This window comes from Gallinula chloropus (genome assembly GCF_964237585.1).
Source record: "Gallinula chloropus genome assembly, chromosome: 7".
Classification (NCBI taxonomy): Eukaryota; Metazoa; Chordata; class Aves; order Gruiformes; family Rallidae; genus Gallinula; species Gallinula chloropus.
In genome coordinates, this window is record NC_140092.1 from 28059873 (window position 1) to 28085957 (window position 26085).

Sequence of the window (26085 nt, forward strand, 5' to 3'; positions counted from 1 at the left end):
CTTCCCGAAGTGCAACCCCTCCCCATCGGCTATAAATCTCGACTAATCAAAAGCACTCAAAGCCGAGGGGCACAAAATCCCCCCCGAATTTGTAGCGGATAATATCAGGTAGAGGAATATTATACATGTGGCCATGTGATTGCCTGCTTTCCTGGGCTGGAGCTGGAGCAAAGTGGGAAATGCCCAGCTGCCTTAGTTGGAACCGACTCAAAACTTCATCCACTTTGGTTCAGTTCTCAAAATAGGGCACATGACCTCTAAGTACGACAGTACAGTAGGCTGCTTTTACACTGCACCGCAGCTCCTGCGGCCCCTAACACCAATTCACTCGCTTTGCCCGAGCACGGGGCGCACGGTAAAATTTGACACATGCCAAGTTTCAGCACTATCTTGCTTTGTAATGCGTTATCCACAGCAAATATACCGCTATCTTTAGGAAACAGCGATGACATCTGCGACGGGGTGGCTTACACTTGCCTGTCTGCTGCTTTCAGTGTCATGTGTCTGACATGAGTTAACCTCTTATAAATCTAACGTGAGGGAAAGAGAACTGCTCGTTGGAGGTGTCCGCACTGCTCCTCTTGACCTACTTGGAAAAACTACGACTTGACTCTTTGCGGCTTCGCCCCATCGCAATGCAGCTGCGGAAAGGCAGCGACAGGACCACGTTGAAAGGGAGAATTGGGAATGTGCTTGCTCTCTATCTGTACGCCACTGAACAGCCTTATTTCCAAACCTCACTATTTTATTGAGCCTACTATAGGTTCTTCTTTTTTTTTTTTGGGTTGGGCTTTTATTTTTTTGGGGTGGAATTGGCACAAGGAGAAAAGATAGCCTTTTCTCTTCCCAGATAAGGATCCAGATTGCGCTTTATAATCTGGCAATTATGTAGTTTGATTTTTTTTTTTTTAAATAAAACAGATAATCTCCCTTCGCCATTCAAGATGAGATCTTAGTTGTTAGTGACAGCTGTTAAAATGCTGCTAAATATAGACACAGTGTCAACCACTAAAAAGCTGAGTGCTCCTGTGAACCACAAGCAGAAAACAAATGAGGTTTCTACTGAATTGGTGGAAAATCTCTGAGCATCTTGCCTGTACTGGGAAAGGTGCTTTATTCTTCCAGCAGCCATCTCTGTACGTAGCACAAATGGGGAAGGAGGAGGCAGGAATCAAGATAGTATTAAGATAGAAGACAAATATATTCCCTCAAATTTATTTTCTCGCTTTCTGTTCTTAAAAACAAACACAAAGAAAAGAGAAAAAAAGAAAAAGGATGACGCAACAGTAAGACTGAAAAGCCTGGAGGTAGCTTCAGATGCCTCCCCTTACACCCTGCAAAAAACAAACAACACCCCAGGAATAGCAGGAAGAGTAAGGTAAAAGAAGTGCAACCAATCAGCCAAATACATCATTACTATAGATTAACCTGAAGTAGTTGTGCTTCGTACTGCAGGTATCCACAGACCAGCCAATGAGCCTGGGTGCTTTCTGTGTGACTGTGATTTGGCAGGTTACTTGCAGAGTTGCACACAACTTTCTTCCACCTCGGGGATTGCAGCCTCCAACCCATCCACTCGGTTAATCAATCAGCTGTATTCCAGCCCAGATGCACGCCACGAAACGAGTAAAAAGAGAACAGAACCGCTCGCCTTCGGTGTTATAATACATCTCAGTAGGTTCCTCCTTTTTAGCTACATTACGGCTAAAAATAGAGCGCTGGTGTAGGCACGGTGAAATATGATTTGCTTCCAATAATATAGCAAACTAATTGTGAAATTAAAGCTATTCAATGTGCCGTTATCTCCAAGTCTGGCCTTAACCAGGCACTTCACGCTTCCCCACTGAACATTTATCAAGTTACCCGCAAACTTTGGCGGGTGCAAACAACAGCTGATGAACCATCCCCCTCCTCCAAGGCCCTGCTCCCCCGGAGGGTCCTGCTCAGGTAAAATTCCCGGTGAAACAGCCCTCCCCACGTCTAAAGCCTCCTTCTGAGGGTATTAAAATAGGGCAAACTTTTCCCTCCTTCCAATGCCGAATTGTTTTTTCTTTTCTTTTTTTTCTTCTTTTTTTCCTTAAGACGTTTAAATCGAGAGACATCTTAATACCCCGAACTTAAAAATAATCCCTTGGGAAAGACCTTCCCCGCCAGTGAAATGTTAATTTTAAGCCAGCATCGAGGTTACCGGCGATTTTTCTATTTTTTTTTCTTTAATTTAACGTCTTTAACCGGGATGGGCTTGCTCCGCCGCAGCCTCGGGGACTTGCCCCCCTCCCCGGCGTGCCCTCGCCGTCCCGGTGTAACGCCGGGGAATTGGGGGGGGGGGGCTGGCACTGACACACGACGGAGAGGGGCCCGGTTCCCCCCATCTGGCTGCAGCGGGAGGGGGCGAAGGGAGGCGCAGGGAGGCTGTAGGGCGCAGCCTCCTCTCGAAATCCCGTCCAGGGGAGCCCCCCGCTCCCCGTAGCCGAGCGGGGCGGGCGGAGGAGGAGGAGGTGGAAGGGAGGGGGGGGGCTCCGCCGCCGCTGCTGCTGCCGCCGCCGCCGCCGTCGCCGCCGCCAGGGCCGGGAGAGACGCTCCGCCTGGGGAAGGGCGCGGGGAGACACTCCTCCCCCGCCGCCCGCCCTGCCTCCCTGCCGCCCGCCCTCCTTCCCTTCCTCCGGCGGCTCCGCGAACCAGGAACCGCGGCGGCGGCGGCGGGCTCCGTGCGTGAGAAACCCCGCGGCGCCGCGCCGCCGGGAGCCGCCGGGGCGGGCGGCGCGGGAGGGGGGCAGCGGGGGCGGTGCGGCCGCCGGGCGCTGCGAGGGGCCGGGCAGCACCGGGGAGGGAGGGGGGGGTCGGGGTGGGAGGAAAAAGTTTACACCCTCGCCACTCTCCTCCCTCCTCCCTCCTCTTCCTTGGTGGCGCAGATGGGAGTTTTACCTGGAATGACATAAGTTGGGTTGGTTTTTTTTTTTTCGGGGTGTTATTTTATTTTTACTATTTTTTTTTTAAGAGGGTCTCTCCCTCCCCCGCCTCCTCTCCCCCCCCCCACCCCCGCCCCCCTTCCCCAAATTCCACACCCCCCCCCTTTCCTCGCTCTCCCCCCACCCCTCCTCCCCTTCCCTCCCTCCGCCGGTGCTGGATCCACCCCCCGCTCCCCTCCGCCGGCGGGCGAGGGTGTGACCCGCGGGAACACCCACCCACCTAGGCGTCCATGGTGGGAGCTGTCCGCCCGGCCGCGCCGCGCCGAACCCAGCCGAGACGCGGGCACCCCACCGCCGCCTGCCGCCGCAGCCCCCTCCCGCCGGCCCCGCCGGCAGCACCCTGCCCGCTGCCCGCCGGCCCCGCTCCCGACGTTTCCTCCGCGTACTCTTTTTTTTTCCCCCTTCTTCTTCTTCTTTTTTTGCTTTTCTTTTTTATTTTTGGTGGCGTCGCGGGCTCTCGGATGGTTTGCAGGCAGTAGCCGGGGGCCGTGCCTCCTCCCGCCGTGCCACCATGTCGTAGGGGAGGTGAGTACCAGCGCGGACACTCGCGTGGGGCGCGGAGCGGTGGCGGGGAGTGAAGGGAGGGGGGGGCGGTGGGGACCGGGCTGGTGTCCGCCGCAAACCAGGTCACGGACCGGTCCCGTCCCCATCAGTAAAAAAAAACTTCGCGGGAAGGACACGTCCATTGCTCGGCAGCGCCCGCGCCAGCGCCGCGGGGAAGCTCCGGTTGCTGCTGCTCCGGCTCCGCGGGTCGCGCTGCCGCCGCCGCCGCCTCGGCCCGTGCCCGGCGGGGCCGCGAGCGCGGGTCGATATTTGGCAGAACGCGAAGATGAGAAGGGGGCACGTGACACCCCAAATCCTGGGGATGTTTTGTGCGCGCTCCCCCCGGTGACTCCCGAAACGCGAACCCGCTCCCCGGAGCATACGCGGGAGCTGTGCGTTTGCGTGCGTGCGCGAAGGAAGGGGGTGGAGGGGGGGGGAAGGCGATTTTCGGGTGAAGGTGCGCGGTGCCCGGGCGAGATGCACGGTGCCGCCGCTCCCCGACGGGCTCAGCACCCCCGTGCCCCCAGCAATCCCTCCCTCCCCGCCCCGCTCCCGGGGGCACCTCTGTCACTCCGGGCCGGGGAGAGCGCACCTGGGGGTTGGGGCCGGGGTCGGAGCTCGGCGGGGGCCGGGGCCGTGCGGGAGCGGCTGCCGCCCGCTGTGCTGGGGCCGGGGGCGTTATTGACGGAGCGAGTTGTGAGCGCATCGCCTGAAAGTTTGCTCGGCGTCTTTTTTTTGGTTTTTTTTTCTGCTTTCCTTTTTTTTTTTTTTCCTCCCCTCTTCTTTCTCTCTCTCTCTCTCCTTCCCTGGGAAAAGGGTATTCCCGCAGCCGGGACGCGGGCACGGGAGCGGACGCCGGCGGGGGGGCTGGTGGGGGGGCGGCAGCGCCCCGGAGCAAGGGGCCGTCCCGCGGCGGCTCCTGTCGCTACCCCTAGGTGGGTTGGAGGGGGGTGGGAGGCAGCGGGGCGGGGGAGCCCGGCGGGGATGCGCGGCTGCCGCGGAGCGGAGCCAGTCCGGCGGCGAACAGAGGACGAGTCCTTGAACCCTCCCGCGCTCCGCTCTTCTTTTTTTTTTTTCCTTTCCCTTTTAAATTATTAATTTATTTTTTTAAATTTAAATGTATCTGTTAAATCCCCGCCGCATCAGTACCGCGCGTATTAACGCACCGCTGAGAGGCGGAAATCCCGGGCCGGCGGAGAGGCGATGCCCGGCCCTGCCGCCGGCGCGACGCGGGCACCGGGCGGGGGCGGCCGCGCCCCGCGCACCTCACCTGCCCGCGGGGGGCCCGGCCTGACACCCCGCGACCCTTCCCCGGGGGCGCCTGCGGGGTGGCGGGGGAGGAGAGGGGCTGTGCGGGCGCTGCGCACCCCCGATGCCCCGGCGGGGTCTAGCGAGCGGGGCGCTGCGCGGGTCTGCGCGGCCGCGGCGGCCCCTGCGGCTTTAAGGAGATGCGTTTTGCAGCCTGTGTCGCAGCAACTTTGTATCAGTCATGTCGCCCGGCGGGTGACTGACGGCGCGGCCCAGCCAATGGGGCGGCGGCATGGCCCAGACCGCGCGGCACTCCGCGTCCCGTCCGCCAATGAGGGCGGGCGGCGGGCGGGACGTAAACTTGAACTTTATCTGGGCATGTGACATGTTTTTAAAGGACTTGGCACCTTTTCCCGTCCCCTCCCGGGTGCCGCTCCGTGTCACCGGGCGGCGCGGCGCAGCGCGCCTCGGCCGGGCGGAGGAAGGGGGTGGGTGGAGGGGAAGGCGCGGGGGCGGGGGGGGTGAGCGCCGCCCGCCCCACCGCTCCGCGCCGCCCTCCGCGCCGGCGGGGGCTCGGGGACGCGCCCCGCTGCAACAGTTACCGCGGGGCCGGGGGCCGGCGCGAAGGGGCGGCGGGGCGGGGGACGCCGCTCCTCTTCTCTCCTGGAGGTGGGACCTTGGAGGTGGGACTGGCGGGGTGCGGTGGGGGGGGTTGGCGGGCACTGCGGGGCGGGGGGGGGGTGGTGGGTGTCGCGGGGATAACTTAAGCCCTCTCCGCCGCGGGGGGGTGGGGAGCGGCGGAATTAAAGCAAGCGCTTTTCTGCATCGCTCGGGGGACCGGGCGGCGGGGGGGAGCAAGTGAGGAGGGCTCGGTCGAAAGCGGGTTTGGGCCCCCGGGATTCCCCCCCCACCCCGTATACCCGCCCTCCCTTCCGGCGGCTGCCCCCCGACGGCCGCCTGCGAGAGAAGGGGGGGGGGGGGAGCTCTCTCGCTGGCGGGCGCCGCTGGGTTCCCCCACGCGTGACAATTCGTGTTGTCCCTGCGGGAAAGCGGCCCCGGGCTGGGTGCGGGGGTGGGGTGGGTGGTGCGAGGGCGGCTCGGGGTGTAAAGCGGCTCCCTCTGCCCGGGAGCCGCGGTGATGCTCCACGTAGCGTAGGGCAGATAGCGAAGTAAGAGTGCGCTCTGTGTGGTTGCTGACACGCGTGTGTGTGTCTGTGTTGGAGGACGGGGACGCACAACCAGCGCTCTCCCCGCCGGGGTCAGTGCCGGCAGCGCGAGCTGCCAGCCGCGCTCCACTGCCCCCCGGGGAAACCCCCCCAGCCCATCTTTTGAGGATGCAGCTCTGGTACCTTGGAGGGCTTCGTGTCAGCGGAGGGGCTGGCAGGCCGTGGGACTCGCTGAACGTTTGTTTACAAACACGGAGAAATAAGAGTGGGTGGTCGCTTGAGCTGCTGGCTTAGTTTTTTATGGAACTGGATTTACTTGGGGTTATCCCGTCTCCAGGTGACCTTTTGGTTGCAGGGATACCAGGTACCATTTGATATTTTCCTTTTATTCAATGGTTGCTGCGAAACTGGTTTCATGCCTGATCAGTCGGAGGCTCACTGATATGTTTGGGAGTGAAATACTTAACTCCCAGCATCCGAGTACTTCAGGGGAGTGGTGGGTGGTCCGCAGAACCTGCCTGTACTTGTAGCATCAGCTTCCTTTGGATGGTCTCAGTTCTGATAGGTGATGCGGCTCGGCTTCTATTGCGGTCCATGGATGCTTTAGCCCGCAGTCAAATTCACTTCAGGGGAAAAAGTTAGGGAGAGGGCACATCTGTGCAGTAGGTGAAGTGTGGATGCTGAGGATGAACATGCTCGTCGGGCTGCAGCGCGCCCTGCTTAGAAGAACAAAGCCCAAACCCTTATGCTGTGAGGTGATTATTCGGCTCCAGTATCCACTGAGGCGCTCAGAGGTGACAGAAACCAGTGCTCCCCCCCCTAAAAAAAAATACCAACCCAGCCCTCACTAATTTATATCTGTCCTTTTTAAACCGAACTCCTATCAGGCCACACATAATCTCCCTGCTGCTTCTCGATCCTCTCGGATATATTTACCAGACAGTGCCTCTCCCTCTGGAAGTGCAGGACCGGGGCATTTTAATTTATTTTTTTCCCCTTTGCATGACCCAGATTTTTATTTGCTGAAGTTTGGAAGCCTGCTAGCCTATGGATTATGGATGAAGTTTGAAATTTACTGCCGTGGGAGGGATCGCTACGAAGCTTGAGCACCACCGGTGTAAATGTTAGGCCTGTAACTCAGATTTCCTGCTGCTTTGGGCAGGGGGGGGGGGGGCGGTTCTGCTGGTGGTTTGGAGGGGTTAAAATTTGCTTACAGCCTAATTTAAAGCCATAACTACGTTTGCTGGTTGTCAGAAATGCTGGTCACTCACAGCTGCATTAGATTTTGCTAGGAATTAGGCTTGCTCAGCACTTAAATCAGGGGTAGGTGATTATCTGGGAGTGACTTTATGTGAAAGTAGGCGCTTCTGCCTGAAAATTTTAGGCTATGGGAATGTGATTTGATACACATGATGGTGTTCTAGTGAAATTTGGGCTTGAGGGGAATGTAGGCATAGGGCCATAGCTGTAAGTAAGGGCGAGGAAGTGAGTCGTTTATTTTAAGGCTTTGTTTGTTTGTTTGTTTTTATAATTTTGCTTAAAGTAGTCTTTTTAAGTAGTGTTAAGTAAAGGGATTAGACACTAAATATGGGGAAATGAATACATTCTGAAAGGAAAAAAATACATAATTGCCTAATACTGATGCTGTAGCTATTGGCACTTGAGTTTCTACAGTTCTAATGATGCCGTGAGCCAATTCCTTTAAAAAAAATAAAAAATGCTGTTACTTAAACATGATTCTCAGAATAATGGAGGCTGGTTCATGCAGTTTGCTTCCTGCCTCGAGCGAGTGGCACGTGGGATGGGATGGGGTATTTTAGGGTCTGTTTAGAGCAAGGCTTACTTTTCTTTCTGTGGTTGTTCCTCTTGCTGGCTGCCAGGGAGCTTTGCAGAATTACAGATCCATTTAAAAGCCATACATTTCCCCCACCCCCCCACCCCAATCTGATCGCCTTCCTCCGTGGCGGGAATGTTTCCATTCAACTTCTTGTGGTACTTCTCTCGCTCAGCACATCCTTCGTGTCTCCTGAGTCCATACAAGGAGTTTGTAGAGCTGTGAGGGGGCAAGTCAGCATCCTTCTAAATTAACATCTGCCTTACACTGGGTGAGGAAGAGAAACCCTTGTAGGATGCCTGCCTCCTTCCTGTCGCTGTCCCTGTAGCATGGCAGCGCAAGGTCCTTGGAGAAGGAGTTCTGTTGAGCAGTTTCCTTGGGGTTCCTGTCCTACCTATCACCGTGGTGTCCTCCTTTCAGGACCTCTCTGGTTCTCCTCCTTTGCTGTTCCCTTCCCTTTCTTCCTCATAGGCCCTTGGAAGTGGCCCCGGGACTGTGGCTAGCAAAGGTCAGCGGTGGCTGTGTCAATGTTGCCGAGCCATTCCTTTTGGGGCAGGGTGGGGAGTAATAATTTGGGTCTTTCCTAATTGCTGCCTGGTTTTCTCTCAGAATCCATAGGGCTGTCATATCCGTGAGACCTTTTCACTTGATTTGATTGGAATTGGACAAATGGTTGAGAGATGATGGACGGGGCAAGGAAACGGGACTGGCAGGCAGATAGACAGAGTGAGCGGATACGCCTTGTTTCCTTTGGAAATTAGGAAATTTCCTTAGGAAGTCACACTGTCCTGTCATTTATTAATTTTACTTTTTTTCTTTGTGTGTGTGTATGTCTTTGCTAGTTATGGAGACAAAAGGATACCACAGCTACCCGGAAGGCTTAGATATGGAGAGACGGTGGGGTCAAGTTTCTCAGTCTGTGGAGTATTCTTCTGTAGGTGCTGGAGAGCAGACTGATGACAGTAACTATATGGAGATTGTCAACGTAAGCTGTGCTGCCGGTGCTTTTGCCAACAGCGGCGCCCAAGGAAACGGCAAAGAAAAACCTGAGCTACTCTCCTGCCTGCAGCAAGACAGTGGCCAGCCTGGTCTTCTGCCCTCCGACATCAAAACCGAAACAGAGTCAAAGGAGCTGTCGGCAACAGTGGCTGAATCCATGGGTTTGTATATGGATTCGATACGAGACGCCGATTACCCCTACGATCAGCAGAACCAGGGGAGCCCGGGAAAGATCTACCAGAATGTGGAGCAGCTGGTGAAACTCTACAAGGAGAACGGCCATTGCTCTTCTCCCCTCCACAGCGCCAGCAGGCCCTTGAGGTCTTTGATGTCGGACTCCGGGAGCGCTGTGAACGGTGGTGCCATGCATGCTATTGTCAAAAGCCCGATCATGTGTCAAGAGAAAAGCCCTTCGGGCTGCAGCCCTCAGAACATGGCTTCCTCGGTGTGTAGTCCTGCTGGAGTTAACTCTGTGTCCTCAACTACTGCTAACTTTGGGAACTTTGCTGTGCACAGCCCCATCAGCCAGGGAACCCCTTTGTCGCGCTCGCCGAACGTTGAAAACCGAGGGTCTATGTTGCACAGTCCCGCGCACGTTAGCAACGTCGGGTCTCCGCTTTCTAGCCCTATAAGTAGCATGAAATCACCGATTTCCAGTCCTCCCAGTCATTGCAGCGTGAAATCTCCTGTCTCGAGTCCCAACAATATCACTATGCGATCTTCTGTGTCCAGTCCCGCCAACATGAACTCGAGGAGCTCCATTGCCAGCCCTTCCAACGCCAACAACAGGTCCACTCGTTCTAGTCCAGCGGTTAGCACTGTGGGATCCATCTGTAGCCCTGTAAACAACTCCCTAGGATTCCTGGCTTCCGGCACGCCGGCGGGACCTAGCAGAAGCCAAGATACCCTTCCCAGTCCAGAAGCAAAAGACAAGGGTGCTCAAGAACTCACGTTTCCTAAGATGGAGGAAATGGAGAACGCCATCTCCAACAACAGTCAGGTGAACCTCGTTCAGTTCATCAAACCCGAGCCAGACGGCTCATTCGGCAGCGCGTGCATTGGCGACAGTGGCAAAATAAACTCTGATTCCCCCTTTTCAGTACCAGTGAAGCAAGAGTCGGCCAAGCACCCTTGTTCTGGTGCCTCTTTTAAAGGGAATCAGACAGTAAATCCTTTCCCATTTACAGACGGCTCGTACTTTTCTTTTATGGATGACAAAGACTATTACTCTCTTTCTGGGATTTTAGGACCACCTGTTTCTTCGTTCGATGGAAGTTGTGAAGGTAGCAGTTTTCCAAATCCAGGCCTACCTGTGGGAATTAAGCAGGAGCCTGACGATGGCAGCTATTACCAAGAAAACAGTATACCATCCTCTGCCATTGTGGGTGTAAATTCAGGTGGACAGTCGTTTCACTACAGGATCGGTGCCCAAGGCACGATATCTTTGTCGCGGCCGGTTCCTCGCGAGCAGGCATTTCAGCACTTGAGCTCCTTCCCTCCTGTCAGCACGCTAGTGGAGACCTGGAAGTCGCATTCGGAGTTGGCATCCAGAAGAAGCGATGGGTATCCAGTTCTAGAGTACATTCCAGAGAACGTGTCCAGGTGAGCTGGAAAATTGCTTCCCCCCAACCTCCTCCTCCTGGTTTTTTTTTTTGCTTCCTTCCCTGCATTAAACAAGGTGTGAGTTAAAATGGGGACCGGGGTGGTATTTCTCAAGCCAATGCGTAATTCTTTGTTTGCATTTCAGTTCTTCTCATTAGGCTTCTTGCTGTATTTTTATTCTGCCTTTAATAAAAACAAAGCGCTGGCTTTAATATTTAAAAAGAACATATTATATTCTATTGCTATTAGATTTGAAAGCGTAGCTTTAGTATGTTTATGAGCTCTCACTACTATAAATGTTGTTTTTCCCGTAATGAGAGCTTAGTAAAATTGTTCTCGTGTGGCCTATAATGGCTATTCCTTCTTAGCTGGTGCTTAAATGTGTTGTACCTCAGATGAAGTGTTGAGATGAGGATGAGAAAATGATAGTTCTGGGAGTCCGTTTTTGTGAAGATAACATGGTTCTAAGTTTATGCTGGACTTGAACTGGTTAAGTTTAAAACCTAAACCTTACAAAGCCCGTGGCAACATATTATTTCTGTATTTTAACTGTAGGAACATTTGGTTTGTATATATAGCAAAATGCCTCCAGGAGGAGGAGGGCTGTTAAAACTTGACGCATTTGAAAGGGATAGATGGATAAACTGATCCCCTCACTTTTTGGGGGGAGGGAAACGCGCAGGTGTCGCTTGAATTTGTGTTTCTTGGCTGATTTCGTGGATGCAAAGCGTCCTTCAGCGAGCGGGCGTTCATGTATTCCTTAAAGGACACATGTTCACCAACTATCTAGTTTCATAATCAGTGTTACGAGTTATTAAGCGCATCCGACAGCATGACTGAGAACAGTCACATGGCCCCTTTGCGTGTCAGACAGGCTCACCGAAGGGTTGTGTGAAAGCTCCGTGAACTGACTGGTAGAAGAATTTGCATTCGCCTTTTTCAAGCTTCTTTTGTTCCCCTTCCCCAACCTCGTGAGATACCCAACTGCCCTCAGTTGAATGAAGCGTCTGTCTTGTGCTTGGAGTGGGGTGAAGAGGATGTGGAGAGTTTTCTATATTTGCATGATGCTAAATATTTCTGAAAAAGAGAAAAAAAGAATAGTGTTGCAGTGGAAAGCATAATTCCTAAATATAATGGGGCTTAAATACCGTAATACCTAAATATAATGGGGCTTTCGAGGAGGGAAAACAGCCTGTCTACCCAGGAGCAAAACAAATTTAAATATTTCCATGTTATTTGCAGATCTGTCCAATACCTCTGCAATCTTACTACCGTTTTACAAGCCATATTTCACTTTTTCTCTGGCCATTTCACATGTGGTCTCTAAAGAATGCACTTTTTAATATTTCTTTCCCAACTTGCAAGGGCAGCATCCCACCTTCGTGCTGAAATATATGTCTTCACAGGATATTTCTGGTGTTGGCAGAAATGTGCTCTCTCAGATCAGAAAAGATGAAGTTACCATTTTCTAGTTATTTTACCTGATTAAATTTTTATAAACTTTGTTATTTGTACAGTGAGAAAAGTTCAGCAGAAGATTGATGGGATGGCTGAAAACAAAGACCAAAATATTTAAGTGCCTTTGTAGTTGAACACTGTTAGTTGGGAAAAGCAGCTCCTACCACTTGTGGGAGCTCGGGCCTAAGTGCTCCTTGTGCCAAGTCAAGGTTGGCATCCATGGGAGGGACAATGAACTGGGAAATGCTGGTGGGAGCATGGTTCTCTTCAATAGTTGTGTTTTGAATGACAGTTTCTCATAAGACTTTTGAAGGAGCCTTCTGATCTGGCATTAGTCCATGGTAGGTCTTCTCATCTTCTCATCTGGACCAGTAAATGGATGATCTGTGTCATCAGGCGTGATGGTGACACAGGTTTGATGTACTTCTCCATCTTTGTTACTCGAGATGGTATCTCTGTAAAACAGTGTAGCTGGTACTTTTTGGGACTGAAACCCTGAGATGTTCAGTGCTCAGAGCTGTTACCTTGTGTGTGGACTTCTCTTCAGGTGATGGAGATGTGCAGGGTTGTGATGCTTCAGGCATCCTGATCCGTAGTTCAGATTAGTAAATGTGTTATCATTTCAAATCTCTTAACTCTGCCCCATTATTTAGCTGAACGTTGCTCCTAATGTGCCTGGCAGCGGCTTTCTGCTGAAGGTGTGGCTGGGGACCTGTGCAGAGCCCTTGTGACTTCTGATGTAAACTCATGTAGAGGTCATTTGAGCAGGACAGATTCCAGTACGTCGGTGCCTGCTCAGATACTTGTCTGCTGATGAGACAAGTCATAAAGACTTAACATTAGATGTCACGCCTGTAAGAAGAGCTCACTCTTGCTAACGAACCTCAGGTTGATCTTTGCCTTTGCATTTCTGTGCCGTGTTCCTGCTACAACAGAAAATGATGTGCAGGTTTGTTTGTGCTTCAGAGTGTTGGAATCAAACATGTATAGTTGAAAACTGTGTCAGACCCAGCATCCCAGGATGTGTTTCTGCTGCTCCGTGTAGTAAATGCGATCATAGAATCACAGAATGGCATGGGTTGGAAGGGACCCCAAGGATCATAGAGCTACTGTATCGCGATAAGACAAGAGGAAATGGTCTCAGGTTGTGGCAGGGGAAGTTCAGATTGGATCTTAGGGAAAATTTCTTTGCTGAAAGAGTGGTGAAGCATTGGAACAGGCTGCCCAGGGAGGTGGTAGAGTCACCGTCCATGGGGCGTTTAAAAACTGGGTAGACACGGCGCTTTGGGAGGTGGTTTAGTGGTTATGGTGGTGTAATGGCTAACGGTTGGACTTGGTGGTCTTGAAGGTCTTTTCCAACCTTGATGGTTCTATGTTAGTGTGGTATGTCCATTGCAAAGTCTCCCTTCACATCGTCAGACTAGCAGCATCAGACCTCTGGACTCGGATACCACTCTAATACCTCACTGATCCAATCCAGCTCTGTGTTACTTCCCTCTTTCTTCCTGCCTTGTCAACCGTATCAGGCATCTTGCAGACTTCTATAGATCCAGATATTCTAATCTTCATCATTTTTCCAGGTATACTTTGCCATATACTTTCTGTGGTATAATTTGCCATAAGCAAAGGCTAAAGTGAAGGGGAAAAAACAGGCTACGTGGTTCTCTAAAGCCAATAGATGAGCAGCTTTGAATGTAGCTTGTTTTGGCAGCGTTCTTTTCTGAACCTCTATATCATACCCTTTTTAGACTGCTGCTGGCTTGCAGCCTGCACCGTTAAAAGGAGTGGGTGACCAGGAATGAAGCAGCCTTCACATTGAGGATGAATCTTTAGAATATTACTGTAAAAAACCCCCAAACATTTATATAGAGATATATTTTTTTGGTTCTGTTAGAATATCACCTTTCTTGAGCCAGCCTTACTTGCTGGTAGTGCCTGATAAATACAGTTCAGGCATTTAAAACGTTTTGCTACCTTATGGACTGTGCCATATACCACGTCTCAACTAGAACATTTATCTTCTCCCTTACTTTTACTAGACCTCAGCAGTTTTAATTCTTTTTACCTTAGCTGATGGTAACTTTACAACGTTGCAGCTTGGGGCGTTTGGGGAGCTAGAGCCTCTTACAAAACACCAAGTTCCTTTATTCCCTTTTAAATGGCATTTTTCTCTTCCAGTGATACGTGTGCAGAGCAGGCCTTTGTCTTTGAAAGACTTTTTACATGTTTAATTTTTAATAGACGGTGAATCATACCTGTCTGTCTGTGTGTGTATAGATCCCCCTCGGTGACTGGGGTTTCTCAGAAATAATGGTTTCTAAACTAAATAATAGCAAAGCAGGCTTGAAAAAGAAGGTAGGGGTGATGCCGTGATGCTCTTGGTGGCAACCTACACTAAGAAGCAAGGTCGGATTTCACTTTGAAGGTGGTTGCTCATCTGAATCGGGGTACCAGCCTAAGCCTGATGATCGTGCCAATTATGCAATTTTCCAAATGGCCTAGGAAAATGTCATGGGCGCTCAAGACAAGAGTAAAAATGGGGGAGGATGACCTTTCTGCTGCGTTAGCTCATCCCTCTTATTTCCATACTAACTCAAGTGTGCACACATTCCTGCTGGCTTTTCTTAGCCGATGTGGTGGAAACAAAGGGCTGATACTCCTGCTGTAGCTTCTTCCTGGTAGTTCTGCCGGTGTAATCCGGTCTGGGAGGAACTTGCAAAGTTTGGTGTGTTCATAGAAGAGAAGAAAGTGTACTACTTGGACGTAAACTGCATACGTGTGTCAGTAGTTATGGTTCAACTCTTGTCATTCAGACAAGGAGATTTCTCTTCAAAACCATGTTTCATGATATTTTAGGGTCTTAATTTATGTCAGGAGTTGAAAGTCCATCATTGACATCTTACCATCAAGTTTACCATCAAGTCTTTGATCTAACATTGACAATAATTTTGGGACTTCTTATCCCTAACTTCTCCTGAACCATTCACATGGATGAGTATTTTTTTTTTCATAGGCCCTACTTGTAGCAGTACCCCCCAAATCCCAACCTAAGGCAAACCAAAAAACCAACCCAACAACATGGTCTTAATTTATGCCTATACTTTGCTGACTTGAATGGGTGATTCTGGTTAAAATCTGATTTCAGGGTATTGCAAGTATTTTTTGTAAATAAACTTTTACGTTAAATATTATCTAGAATAGTCACTTATCAGAATTATACCTGCCAGAGAGATAAAGGTCTGGTAAATATTATTTTTAGAATTTATGAATGTCCTTGACCTCTGTTTGTTTGCTGACGGACTTTATGGGAAAAAGACCGAGCTGTTAAAATATTCTCCATGCCTGTCAGGACTGTTTATCGCTTTAGCTCCCCACCAGTTTTCTTTGCAAACTTTCTTCAACCATGATTCTCTCACATTGTGGACTAAAACCTCTACCTTGTTTTGTTTTCAATTTGAAAAGTTATATTTGGGTTTTGGGTTCTTGTACGGTTTTGTGTATATTTTAGAAGTTCTGGGTATAATCTTGATACAACAGGGATGTCTATATATGTATGTCTTAATTTTTCCCTGAAGAAGTTAGAAGTGTAGATCAGTATGTCAGGCTGGGAAGTCTAAAGGATTTCCTTGCAGTTTCCCTGCAGACTTGCAGTTTCCACAGCTTTGTTGTTATTTTTTGTTTGGCTCTCTTTATTGAGGAATTTAAAAAAAATCTATTAAAAATATCCTTTGAAAATGTGAGTGCTAATGATACCTTTTTTCTGCCTTAAAATTATGCACACCAGTTGACTTGCATGCTGAAGTCCACATTGCTGAAAAATTGGTATCCATAAATGGGTGAATCTTCTAAATTTTGGGCAAGAAGATCTCTCTTGCCAATCCATGTGCAAATATTTGGGGGTTGTTAGTTTCTTTGTGAGTGGGGGTAAGTAATGTTGTGTATTGCTAAAACCTTCCTGTTGCCAGTTGCTACTGCTGAACTTTGCGATACTTGGCAGTTGGAAATCAGTTTGCCATAGTTCATTCTGATAATAGCTAATTGTTTCCTAGCTTTTATATCGCTCTTGGTGATGTAGAATATCACTATGGTATCTTCTTTTGACAGTTTTCTGAAAAGGGGGGAGGTAGCATCACCATGCACAGATTTTAGCAAGCAGGAAAAACGTTGATTATCCATACGCCACCAGTATGGATCAGTCCGTTTTAAGGAGAACTGGAGGACAGTGATGTCTGAAGTGTGTACTGTATAAAAATGTTCCTATTTCATGGGATGTGCATTGCAGATGTGCAGATAAGCATGTGTCATGGTGTAACCCAGCTGGCAGCTAAAGCGACCACCCAGCCATTGGCACACAACCCTCCCACTGAGGGATGGGGGAGAGAATTGAGAAGGAAAAGGAAAAAAACTTGGGGGTTGAGATAAAGGCAGCTCAATAGGATAGAACACGAAGATAATTATAACAACAGTAATAATGATAATAGAATATACAAAACAAGTGATGCATGGCACAGTTGCTCACCATCCGGAGCTGATGCTCTGCTAGTTCCTGAACCAGTCCGCCTCCTGACCAACCCCCCAGTTATATACTAAGCATGACATCATGCGGTATAGAATATCCCTCTAGCCAGTTTGGGTCAGCTGTCCTGGCTGTGTCCCCTCACAGCCAGTACTGCCTCTCGTACAGGGCAGTACGAGAAGCTGCAGAGTCCTTGGCTGCTTAGCCACAACTAAAACACCAGCGTGTTATCAACACGATTCTCACCCTAAATCTAAACCACAGCCCTGCACCAGCTGCTAGGAGGGAAGTTATCTCTTAAGCCAGGACAGCACGAATAGGGATTGCTGCGGTGGTATCAGTGCTTGTGCAGAACTTGTATCGTCTTCAGAGGGAGAAAATTCTTCCATTGTGATTCAGTAATCTGTCCTTACTCAGCCAACACTTAAGTTAATGGAACTTAAACCCGCTGTGAAGCGCTCTGCCCAGCTGCATGGGTTTCTAGATACGTGCTGGCGCTTTGCGGAACCCAGGTTTGAGTAGGGGTTGCTGTTGGGTGTCCTTTGTAGCTGAAGGATGCGTTGTTTGCAGTGGTGAAATACAGGATTGGGCCATACCTTGTCTGGTCTGACTCTGGTTTTGCCCTTTGGGTATGTTGCATGTGAGAGCCAGGTCGGGTTCCTGATCCAGGTCACTCCGAATCTCTGAAAACCAGGTCAGCACAACGTGGTGGGCAGCGTGATGGGACATGGGTGTGAGAACAAACCAAAGGGATGGGAAGGAGCCCATGAACTATCCTAAGTGCATCTTTCTGCTTAAAAATAAACGTGTTGTCAAGCCATAATCTCAGTGTATTTTCAGTGTGTGTTTTTAAGAAACGATTTCTGATTTTTTTTTAACTGTATGTAGTGCATCTTAGAAGAGAGTTGTAGGAGCTGGAATTAATAATGGGCTGATTTCAACCAAAACTTCTCAGTGAAGAGTGGAGTGCTGTGATTTCAGATTTAAGCTCTCAGAGGTCAGAAAACACCACTGTAGGATGAATGTAGTACCATAACTTGTTCTCTGTCGAATGTGTCTTACTGGCTGTGTAAGAGTGATAAAAATGGTCCGACAAGGAAACTAAAAAGAGCGTGTGAAAAAACAGGTATTAAATATGTCTAAGTTTAGTACTTTTATCAGTTTCCACATGCAGCTGGTTGCTACACAGTGCTTGTTGCTCAGCATATGAATTACTTGACTTCATATGCAGTCTCTTCTGAGTGAGAGAGATCTGTGGAGAAAAAACGAGGAGCATTTCCATTGTGTCCAAGTCCTTGCAGCTTTGTTGGGCATGTCTGAAAGCACCCTAACTAGACCATGGTGTGGTATGACCACTTGCTGCCCTAACGAGGACAAACTGCAGCGGAAGGTCACCCACCGTCTGTTGGGTCCTCATGAAAGCCCTCTTCTGTGGAGCCACCTTGGCTTTGCTGCTGGGGGAGAGCTACAGGAGAATGAATTAGGTGAGGAAGGCATGGTTTATCCATGCCAGTAGTTCCCAATGTAGCTGTACTTGTGCTGGTGCTGGGCTGTGCTCGGGAGGAAGCGCTCGGAAGCATGGTGCACGCGGGAGCATCTTCAGTAGTGTGCATCTCTGTTCAGGAGCCCTGGAGTTTTACAGGACCCTGAGAGCTGATGAGGACAAAGTTTTTGAATAAGCTGTCTCTTTAAATGCGAAGCTTTCACCTTGTTTTGTTTCAGGGGGTTTTTGGGTGGTTTTTGGTTTGGTTTGGGGTTTTTGGGTTGTTCTTTTTTTTGCAGCTGAGGTTTATTAACATGGTTTACCAGAGCTCAACAGTCCCTTTTCTGAAAGGTTGTGATCTGGGTGGTCATCTTTCTCTGCTGTTGGGAAACCAACGCTGAGGGATTTAAACCCCCAAACCACTCCATCCTCCCAACCCTGATTCCCCAGAACCCCATCCCTAAACAAAAAATAAACCCAAACCATGACAAGCCAAAAAGCCAAAACCATGCATTTGATAATTTTGGATCCTTAAAAGTCTCAGTAACCGTGGTTGTATCTGTTTTGGATGTGAACAGGAACTTTGCAAGACACTTTCTTCGCTGACTGTATTGTAGCAAAAGTTTCCAGGTTGCTGGTAGGTTCTAAGAGAATAACTTGAATTTTTAGTTCTTTGTCTTAAATTGCTGATTCTGCTCCCACAGTTAGATTAGAATGTGTTGCTAGCTGGTTAATGTAAATTTCTCTTTAAGTTTGTAAGCTGTTTTGTGGAAAAAAATGGATAGGTTAAATTTAATATGTGGAGGTAACTTAGGGTTAATATATATCAAGGTATTTCTTTGAAAAGGAAAAAAAACAACCCAATACTAACTTTGATTGGAACATCTGAGAAGAAAGAGAATCTAGTATTTGTGGCTAATAGAAAAAATGGCTTATAGGAATTTGTAGGCTCTCCTAAGATGCATGGGTACACTGCTGATTGTGGTTAGTGATAATTAATAATAGATCAAAGAGTTACAGCCCTAAGGTTAAAAGCAAATTTCAGGCTAATTGCTGAATGTTTCTGACAATTTTTATATCACTTCACTCGTTTTCATTCTCGTTTCTAAACAATGCTTCCTACTCGCATCTGGAGTTGAAATAACTTTTTTGGGCATTTGGATTAAAATTTGGACTGGACACATGAATCTTCTCTGGTTTGCTATTGCTTTCCTTGCCTGCTTGTGAGAGATGCTATCCCAGGTTTCTAAATTGGCTTATCACCCGATTCCCTAGCAATTGGGTTACTGAAAAAGAGACTTTTCTGATTCTTTTGGGTTTGGGAGAATTTCTGTTTGTATGTGTGACCATGACAGACAGGATCATGTTCAGTCTGAAGGCGACAAAATAAGTGTGTGTTTGAGGGGTTTATTTTGGGCAGTGTTATCTCTGAGTGGTCTGAGAGTTTTTAATCACCGGCCAGGACTGGGGAGGAATTAGCTACGTTACTTAATGTCTTCTGTTTGCGGGCTCTCCTTCTGTACCTGCCTTGGAGGGTCAGGACGGAGGGCGCATGGAAACCATCCCAGTCTTGGCCTGGGAATCCCCCAAGGAGATTGGGGCAGGGCTTTTAGTAATGAATTTTGAAGTTGTGTTTTTTGCTTTTGGGTGGTGGATTCAGGCCATACAGGAGAAGGGGCAGCCACTGAGTTTCACTGGAAGGGGCTGGTGTGCCTGTGCCTCCAGAGGCGTGTCGCCCTGATGTACCTCCGCCCGTGCATCCCTGCGAGCTTGCGCAAGGCGGCCGCGGCTGTGTACCCGTGTGAATGCGTCACCCGGCGTGTCCTTACCAGGACCTGTGCTCTCCGAGCCCTTTGGAAACCTGATTTCACAACCGGCGAGTCCCGGTTTACTCTGGCAACGTCTCGCCTTGAAAAATCAATCGTGTTTGTATCTTTAGCTCTTCGTTCGTGGCGCTGAGGGTTAGAGGGTGGGGAGGGGGCTCTTTTGCAGGTCATTCGCTGTATTCACCGTTCAAACACGGCTTCTTGTCTGACTGGAGGTGGAACCTGGTCTACCAGTGAAGTTTCATGTCACTGCCCTCAGACTAGGAGCAGGAAAGGGATTGCTTCTGGAAGCCCACCTTAAGGTCGCAGCATCAAGACGACAACCTTTGTTGTCCCTCAGGAGCCTTGAGACTTGTCCTAAGGAACCTGCTTTGGCAGGGGGGTTGGACTAGATGATCTCTGGAGGTTCCTTCCAGCCCCTACGATTCAGTGGTTCTGTGAACTCAAATGTGAGCCGCTCCAAAAGGTCGGAATTTCACTTCCAGCATTGCTGAAGGCTTGTCTCTAGGAACCTGTCACGCACTTCAGCGTTTTTGATGACTGGAGTGCCAGGGACCTTGCAAATGAAGGTGGGTGGGAAATTTGCACTGTTTCCAGGCAGACTATCTGAGCTGTCAGCATCATTATTTTAAACTAAATTAAATTTGTGCTAGAGAGTGCTGTAGGAGCAGCTAGGGAGCTCTTCCTCTAATGGTTGCTTCAGATATAGTTTGCTAGATCTAACTTTGTTAGCTTCCAGACTTGTTTGCATAAATTAAAATAACCCAAAACAACAAAAAACTTGGGCAGGTGTTGATCCGGGGATATATAAAAACTTTCTGGAAAAATGAAAGGGTCTCACTTTATGACAATGTAGCATTATGTTTGTCATGTCTAAGGGTCAAGGTCCACTCTGTATTGTTTAGTAGAAAATAAGCATCAGTTCTGGCCCATTGGTCAAAGGATGCATGCTTCTGGACCACTGCAGGTGTTGCTTTCCATAACTGGCATGGGATCCTCTCCCAGAGTTGGGCACGGTCCTTGGTTCCACATATGTCCATATCTGTACATGCAGGCAGTAAGCCTGCTCCCTCAGCTCTCCCAAGTACGCTGAGCCTGGCAGGGAGAAGACAGGATGCTCTGGTTGGATGCTGCAGCAGAGGTCTTCTTCCCCTATTTCTTGGGGATTGCCGCCCAGCTGGTAGCCTGTTCTCTCAGGTTTGGGGCACACCATGCTTTGGTTTTGTTGTTTTCATTTGAAATCTGTTTGTTTGTTTGTTTTTGCACAGTAAGGCTTTCCTGAGTTAATAATTAAAACCAAATATTGGCCAATAAACATTCCTTAAGGTTTAGAAAAAAGTTCCCAAACGTGACCATCTTGTCAAAATTCTGCACTGAACCTTGGGTGCAGATTGCCCTGCTGTAAAATGCATCGAGTCAACCCACGTTGCTGCAGGATTAGCCCTGTAAACCCCATCCAGCTCTACCACCCTCTTCCTTCGGATAACAGAGTCACTCCAATTGATTTGATTAGGATTTTTAAACCCTTATTTCAATCTGAATCCATGTAAACTAGCTGGAAGATGAACAAAGTGTGTGTGTGTGGGGGGTTAGACGTGTCAGCTTCTACTCAGTGTATGGAAGTAAATATTGGAAGTGCTCCAGAGCTTTATGGCTGCTGCCAACTAATGACATAAGATAATGTTGCAATGAAACAATGCGCTTGATTTGCACTTGTTTCCCAACTAACCTTTCTGATTCTCGAGGCTGCTTCGGATTTTTATGTTTTTGAAGATTTGACAGCAAAAAGGAGATGAGGCATTGAGAATTTTGACTGATTAAATATGCAGTAATGACAACTTGGAGCTGCACATGCAGATAACGAGATACAGGGCTGTTACTCCTTTCGTATTAAACCCATTTGGTGGAAGAAGTGAGGAGGGGTGAGTGTTTTGGATGGACATGTTATTTTAAGAAGTTTTTTTAAAAAAATATATACATCAGGGGAACTAACTCAGGTAGAAATACAAGTGAGAAGAGGGAGTTGCTGATTTACTTTTTCTTTTTTTCCTGGGACCAAGACTGCAGCCATTGTGAGTCTGCAGATTGCCCTGCGCTTCTTTCTTAACCTAGGAGTTAACTGTGGGCAAGAGGCTGCTGAGAAACTTGGGAAGCTTGTGTTAGTGCTTTCATTTGGATCAAAAATGTGCTTTTTGAAGTTAATCTTCCAGTTGCCCCCCCAAATCTGTGCTGCAGTTCATGTTGCGGGGCCGCTGAGGAGTGAAAAAGCAGATATTTATTAGCAATGAATGAAAAATTGAAAAGGGAAAAAGGAAGAGAAAAGGAAAGAGAAAAGTGCTCCAGAGACTGCCTGTGGTACTCCAGCCCCGGACGGCGTCTGCCCATGGGACTGGGCTGGAGCATAACCCTTGTGACACCTATAAAGTAGGTCCTCGGGACCAGCTGCTCCCATCTCCAGATCCCTTTTCACTGCCTCTAGTATAGATACTGCCTGTGTGCTAATTGTGTTTTCACCTCTTAACTCAATCATTTGTAATTGAAAAAAGATTCAGGGTTGCAGGCAGAGGAAATTATTCCACAGAAAAATCGGAGGCAGATGTGTTTGCTCATCCTGGGCACAACTTATGAGCAGAGTACCTGCTTACTCTTCTTTTGTAGCTTGCTGGAAATCTTAAAAACAACTGAATTAAATCCTAGAAGTAGGAAATGAAACTGAAGTGATGAATGGGCTGTATCCTGATCTCTCATTAGTGTAAATTTCACTTCTTTCCAAGTAGTTGAAAGATGGTAGGTATGGTTTGCAGATACTCTTATATTTATTACATTAGTAATCTCTAAAGGCAGACAGAATGGTTTTGATTATTGGCAGCTTCGCTAAGTATTTACAAGCAGCTGTAACTCAGGCAAACTACCAACTTAGAATTGTCATTTCAGGGAAAAAAAACCCTACTTAGCAGATCAATAACTTTTTGTAAAGTAAACCTATTGGTTTGCAGCTAATTATATGTTGTGGATGTCTGATAGATTAATTTGAGTGTGAGTCTGATTTGAATAGGTGACTTCAGTGGCTTCTAAATGACTGGCAGCCATTAAGTCTGTTTATATGATACAGGACAACAAGGGTTATAAACCTGTCTTAATTTCTAATGATCGGCACTGTAATACCAGAATCCAGATGAGTTTTGAGCTCATTCACTGAGTTCTTAGGTGGAGCTTCATGTTATTCTTATTTTCATACCTTCCATACCATGATGAACAAGGTATTCCATGTCCTCCACCATCATTCCATGTCCTTCCACCTGTATTAGCCCTTTCCATGATCTCAAGGTGCTTCAGGTTCTGCTTGCTTCAGCACAAACACCTGATATTGTGCTTATCAAAAGAAAGTCTTACTAAGGTTATAGCAAGGTCCATGAAGCTGACTCTGGTGCAGCATGGAGGCTGGATCCTCCATCTGCCAAGATGATGCCCAGAGCTGGTGTGACTCAAGGTGTGAGGAGACGGTGGCCCCAGAAGAAACATAATTTGACAAAAAAGACAAAAAAGTATAGAAACAAGGGAAATTTCAGGTATTGACACAAGAGGATTTAAGTTTAATATAGTGCACTGGATCCCAGGAAAACTTGTGGCTTTGCCTGACGTGACTAAAACTTGAGAATGTTCAACATCTCATGAGTTATGTTTACCAGAAATACCTTGCTAGAGATATATTTCATAGGATCTATTTGAAGGACAGCAGTAAATGCCCAAATGTTTCCCATTTACTGTTTCTGGTACAATCTAGCCGTCGTCTGGTGTTTCACGGGGACAGAATTAAGGTTCTGTATACCAGCTTGAGAGCTGATGGTGGAATTTATTAAATTATTTGCTATTCAGAGACAGAAATGTAAAAAAACCCACCTGCCATTAGTAGAAGGCCTTGCATTAATGTTGTGGCTATTTTTTTTCAAAACTAAGTATACACAAAACCAAGCAAAAGAGCAGAAATGTTTGTCTCTTACTGTATCTGCGCTGCCTGTAGCGTCCAAAATACCCGGGATGTTACAGGTCCTGCAAATACAAGGTCACTACATATCCAACTCTTAATTATATTTCTGTATTACGTCAGGTCTGTGGATTAGGAAAGTGAGATGTCAAAGAGTAAATTTAGTTTGGGGCTTTTCCGCCAAGTCCTCGATGCTTCCACCAGTAGCATAGTATGAATTAAGTCTGTTTCTTTAAAGGCTTGGTAAATATTGAGTAGAGTTTCCTAGCAACATTTGTAAGGTTAAGTAAAAATCAGATTTGCCAGGTATTGCTTCCAGAGCTCACTAGTCTTTCTGTTTCAGAATTTAGTCTCAATGCATTATCTCCAATATAAAATGCTCAGTGGAATTAGACAGTTTTGTAAATAAATAATTTTAGGGAGTCCTATGTCCAAGGACAAGTCAGGCGAAACAGCCTTCGTACTTTGGGACACACTTTTGCTCTGTATTTGTGCTGAAACTAATGGGGACTAACCTTACTTGACTTCTGCAAGTATTATATATAGATATGTATATATCTATCTATGTATAAATAAAAGAATACAACACAATTAAATCCAGCAGGTATGTTTCACTGCTTAAACCTGTTCCAAAAAAGCAGTTGGTTATTGTGGGTCTGGTCAGAGTAAACAAAGAAACGATGTGCACATCCATAAGTGGTTTCTTGAGTTAGCAGAGGTCTGAGATACAGGTGCTAGAATCTCTTAGAGAAATCTTGATTTATTATTCTTTTCTTCAGCTTTGCTTCGTAGTGATGGGAGAGAACAGCACTTCCTATGGTAACATAGAAGTAGAGGATTCTTTCATCCAGTTCAGTAAATCACATGCAAGGGTCTCCACAGGTGCTTTGGATGTGTAAGAGGGGGGTGTGTGCCTGTGGTTATACCTATTCTGGGTAGGATAGTGTCCCCTGGAGAGAAATGGGAGGCTGGAATTTAGGTTAGCCCAGGACAGATAGATGGATAGATAGCAGAGGGGAGCAAGGAATGGAAAAATTTGGTTGGCTGCTTCCAGTCCTAAGTTTTTGAGTCTATAAATAGAGTCTATCAGAATATTTCTAGTTAGTTCTGGGGAAAGTCAGCTGCTGTGCTGGGGATTGGCTGTGCTCCCAGAATGAGGAGGGGAAGGGAAAGGAAAAAAAAAGTATGATAGGAGGCCTATTGAAAATCTACCAACTGACACCAGTGAAATCAAGAAATCGGAAGATCCTGTGTTTGGGCTTCAGTTTATTTTTCTGCAGCCTGTGTCAGTGCTGGATGTTCTGCAGAGCGGCTCTGTCTGTAGCCTAGTACGAGCTTCCAAGTTAACTGAGTGCAGGAGGTAGGTCTGTGTGCAGCACCCGGCAGGGTTCATAGTTCATAAGCTAGGACTAAAGCCTGATAGTGAGAATCAGTGAGGAAGTAGAAGGAAGCAGTGTGTTACCCTGCCCTCTCTGTTAGATGTGTTACATAAAGGAAAATGAAGACACAAAAAGCTGAATTTTGAGCTAATAAAATGAAGTTATCAGGTAGGCTGCGACTTACCTTAAAAAAGTCTGATAATTTAATGTGCAGGCTAGTTGAAGTGTGTTATGATACCATGAGTAGGCATTGAAGGGAATCATGATGAGCTTTGCAAAGCAGTTGCTTTCCAGGAAATATATCTTTGAAAAAAATTCGGAACTGAGATTTAAACACGGTGAACAGCTAGAGTATAAATAGCTAGCAAGTTTTAAAATGATAGTATTTTTAGAAGGTTCTTATAGTTACAGTAAAAGAGAATCCTTTCAGCAAAACTCCCCCCCCACCCTCCATGTAAACACAGAAGGATGATCCTTCAAACTGCAAGTAGAAAAAGTAGCTTTGGTCAAATGAGGAACTTTATGCAGGTAAGCTGAACCAGACCACTCAGATGAGCATTTATTCACATGTCAGAGTTGATGGGAGATGAAATTATCTGAGCAGTAAACGAGCTTTTTCAGTGCTGAGCTAATCCCAGAAAAATCTGTGCTCACGTTGAAAATTAAAAGGTTCATCACAACTGTTGGGCTGCTCGGGCTTTGCTGGCAGCTCATTTTTTTTGGTCGTTTTTCAGATGTTGGGACAAGTGGTTATATTGAGTGTTTATGGCAGGAGGAGACTGGATGGAGCAGTGTCAGGGCTCCGCAGAGGTGCATGCTGCCTCTTGGTGTCATGTACCAGTAAGATGCTTACTTGCTGCTTCTGGATTCCTATAAACATTAGATAAAAAGGTCACATAGATGTTTAACATTGTTTTGGGTTTAGCTTTTTTTTGCCTTTTTAAAAAATGGATTTAATAACTTCCATTCATCTTTGTGTTTCTAATAAAAGGCATTTTTAACTCTCTTGCATCAGTAGGTGCTTCAGTTTCTCTGTGTTACTTGGAATACAGTCACACACTAACTGATTTCCTTGTC

The 26085-nt window shown here is 47.8% G+C and overlaps 1 protein-coding gene across 2 annotated transcripts in view; it reads left to right on the forward strand.

Annotated features, from left to right (window-relative positions):
* Positions 1–8589: 8589 nt before the first annotated feature.
* The window catches only part of NR3C2 (nuclear receptor subfamily 3 group C member 2), a gene marked incomplete at its 5' end in the record, with an annotated part of 218285 nt that continues 200789 nt past the window's right edge, over positions 8590–26085 (forward strand). For both annotated transcript variants that reach the window (XM_084266965.1, XM_084266966.1), the window contains one exon: positions 8590–10361. In XM_084266965.1, the coding sequence (XP_084123091.1) occupies positions 8590–10361 (1772 nt within the window). The remainder of the gene's footprint in view (positions 10362–26085) is intronic.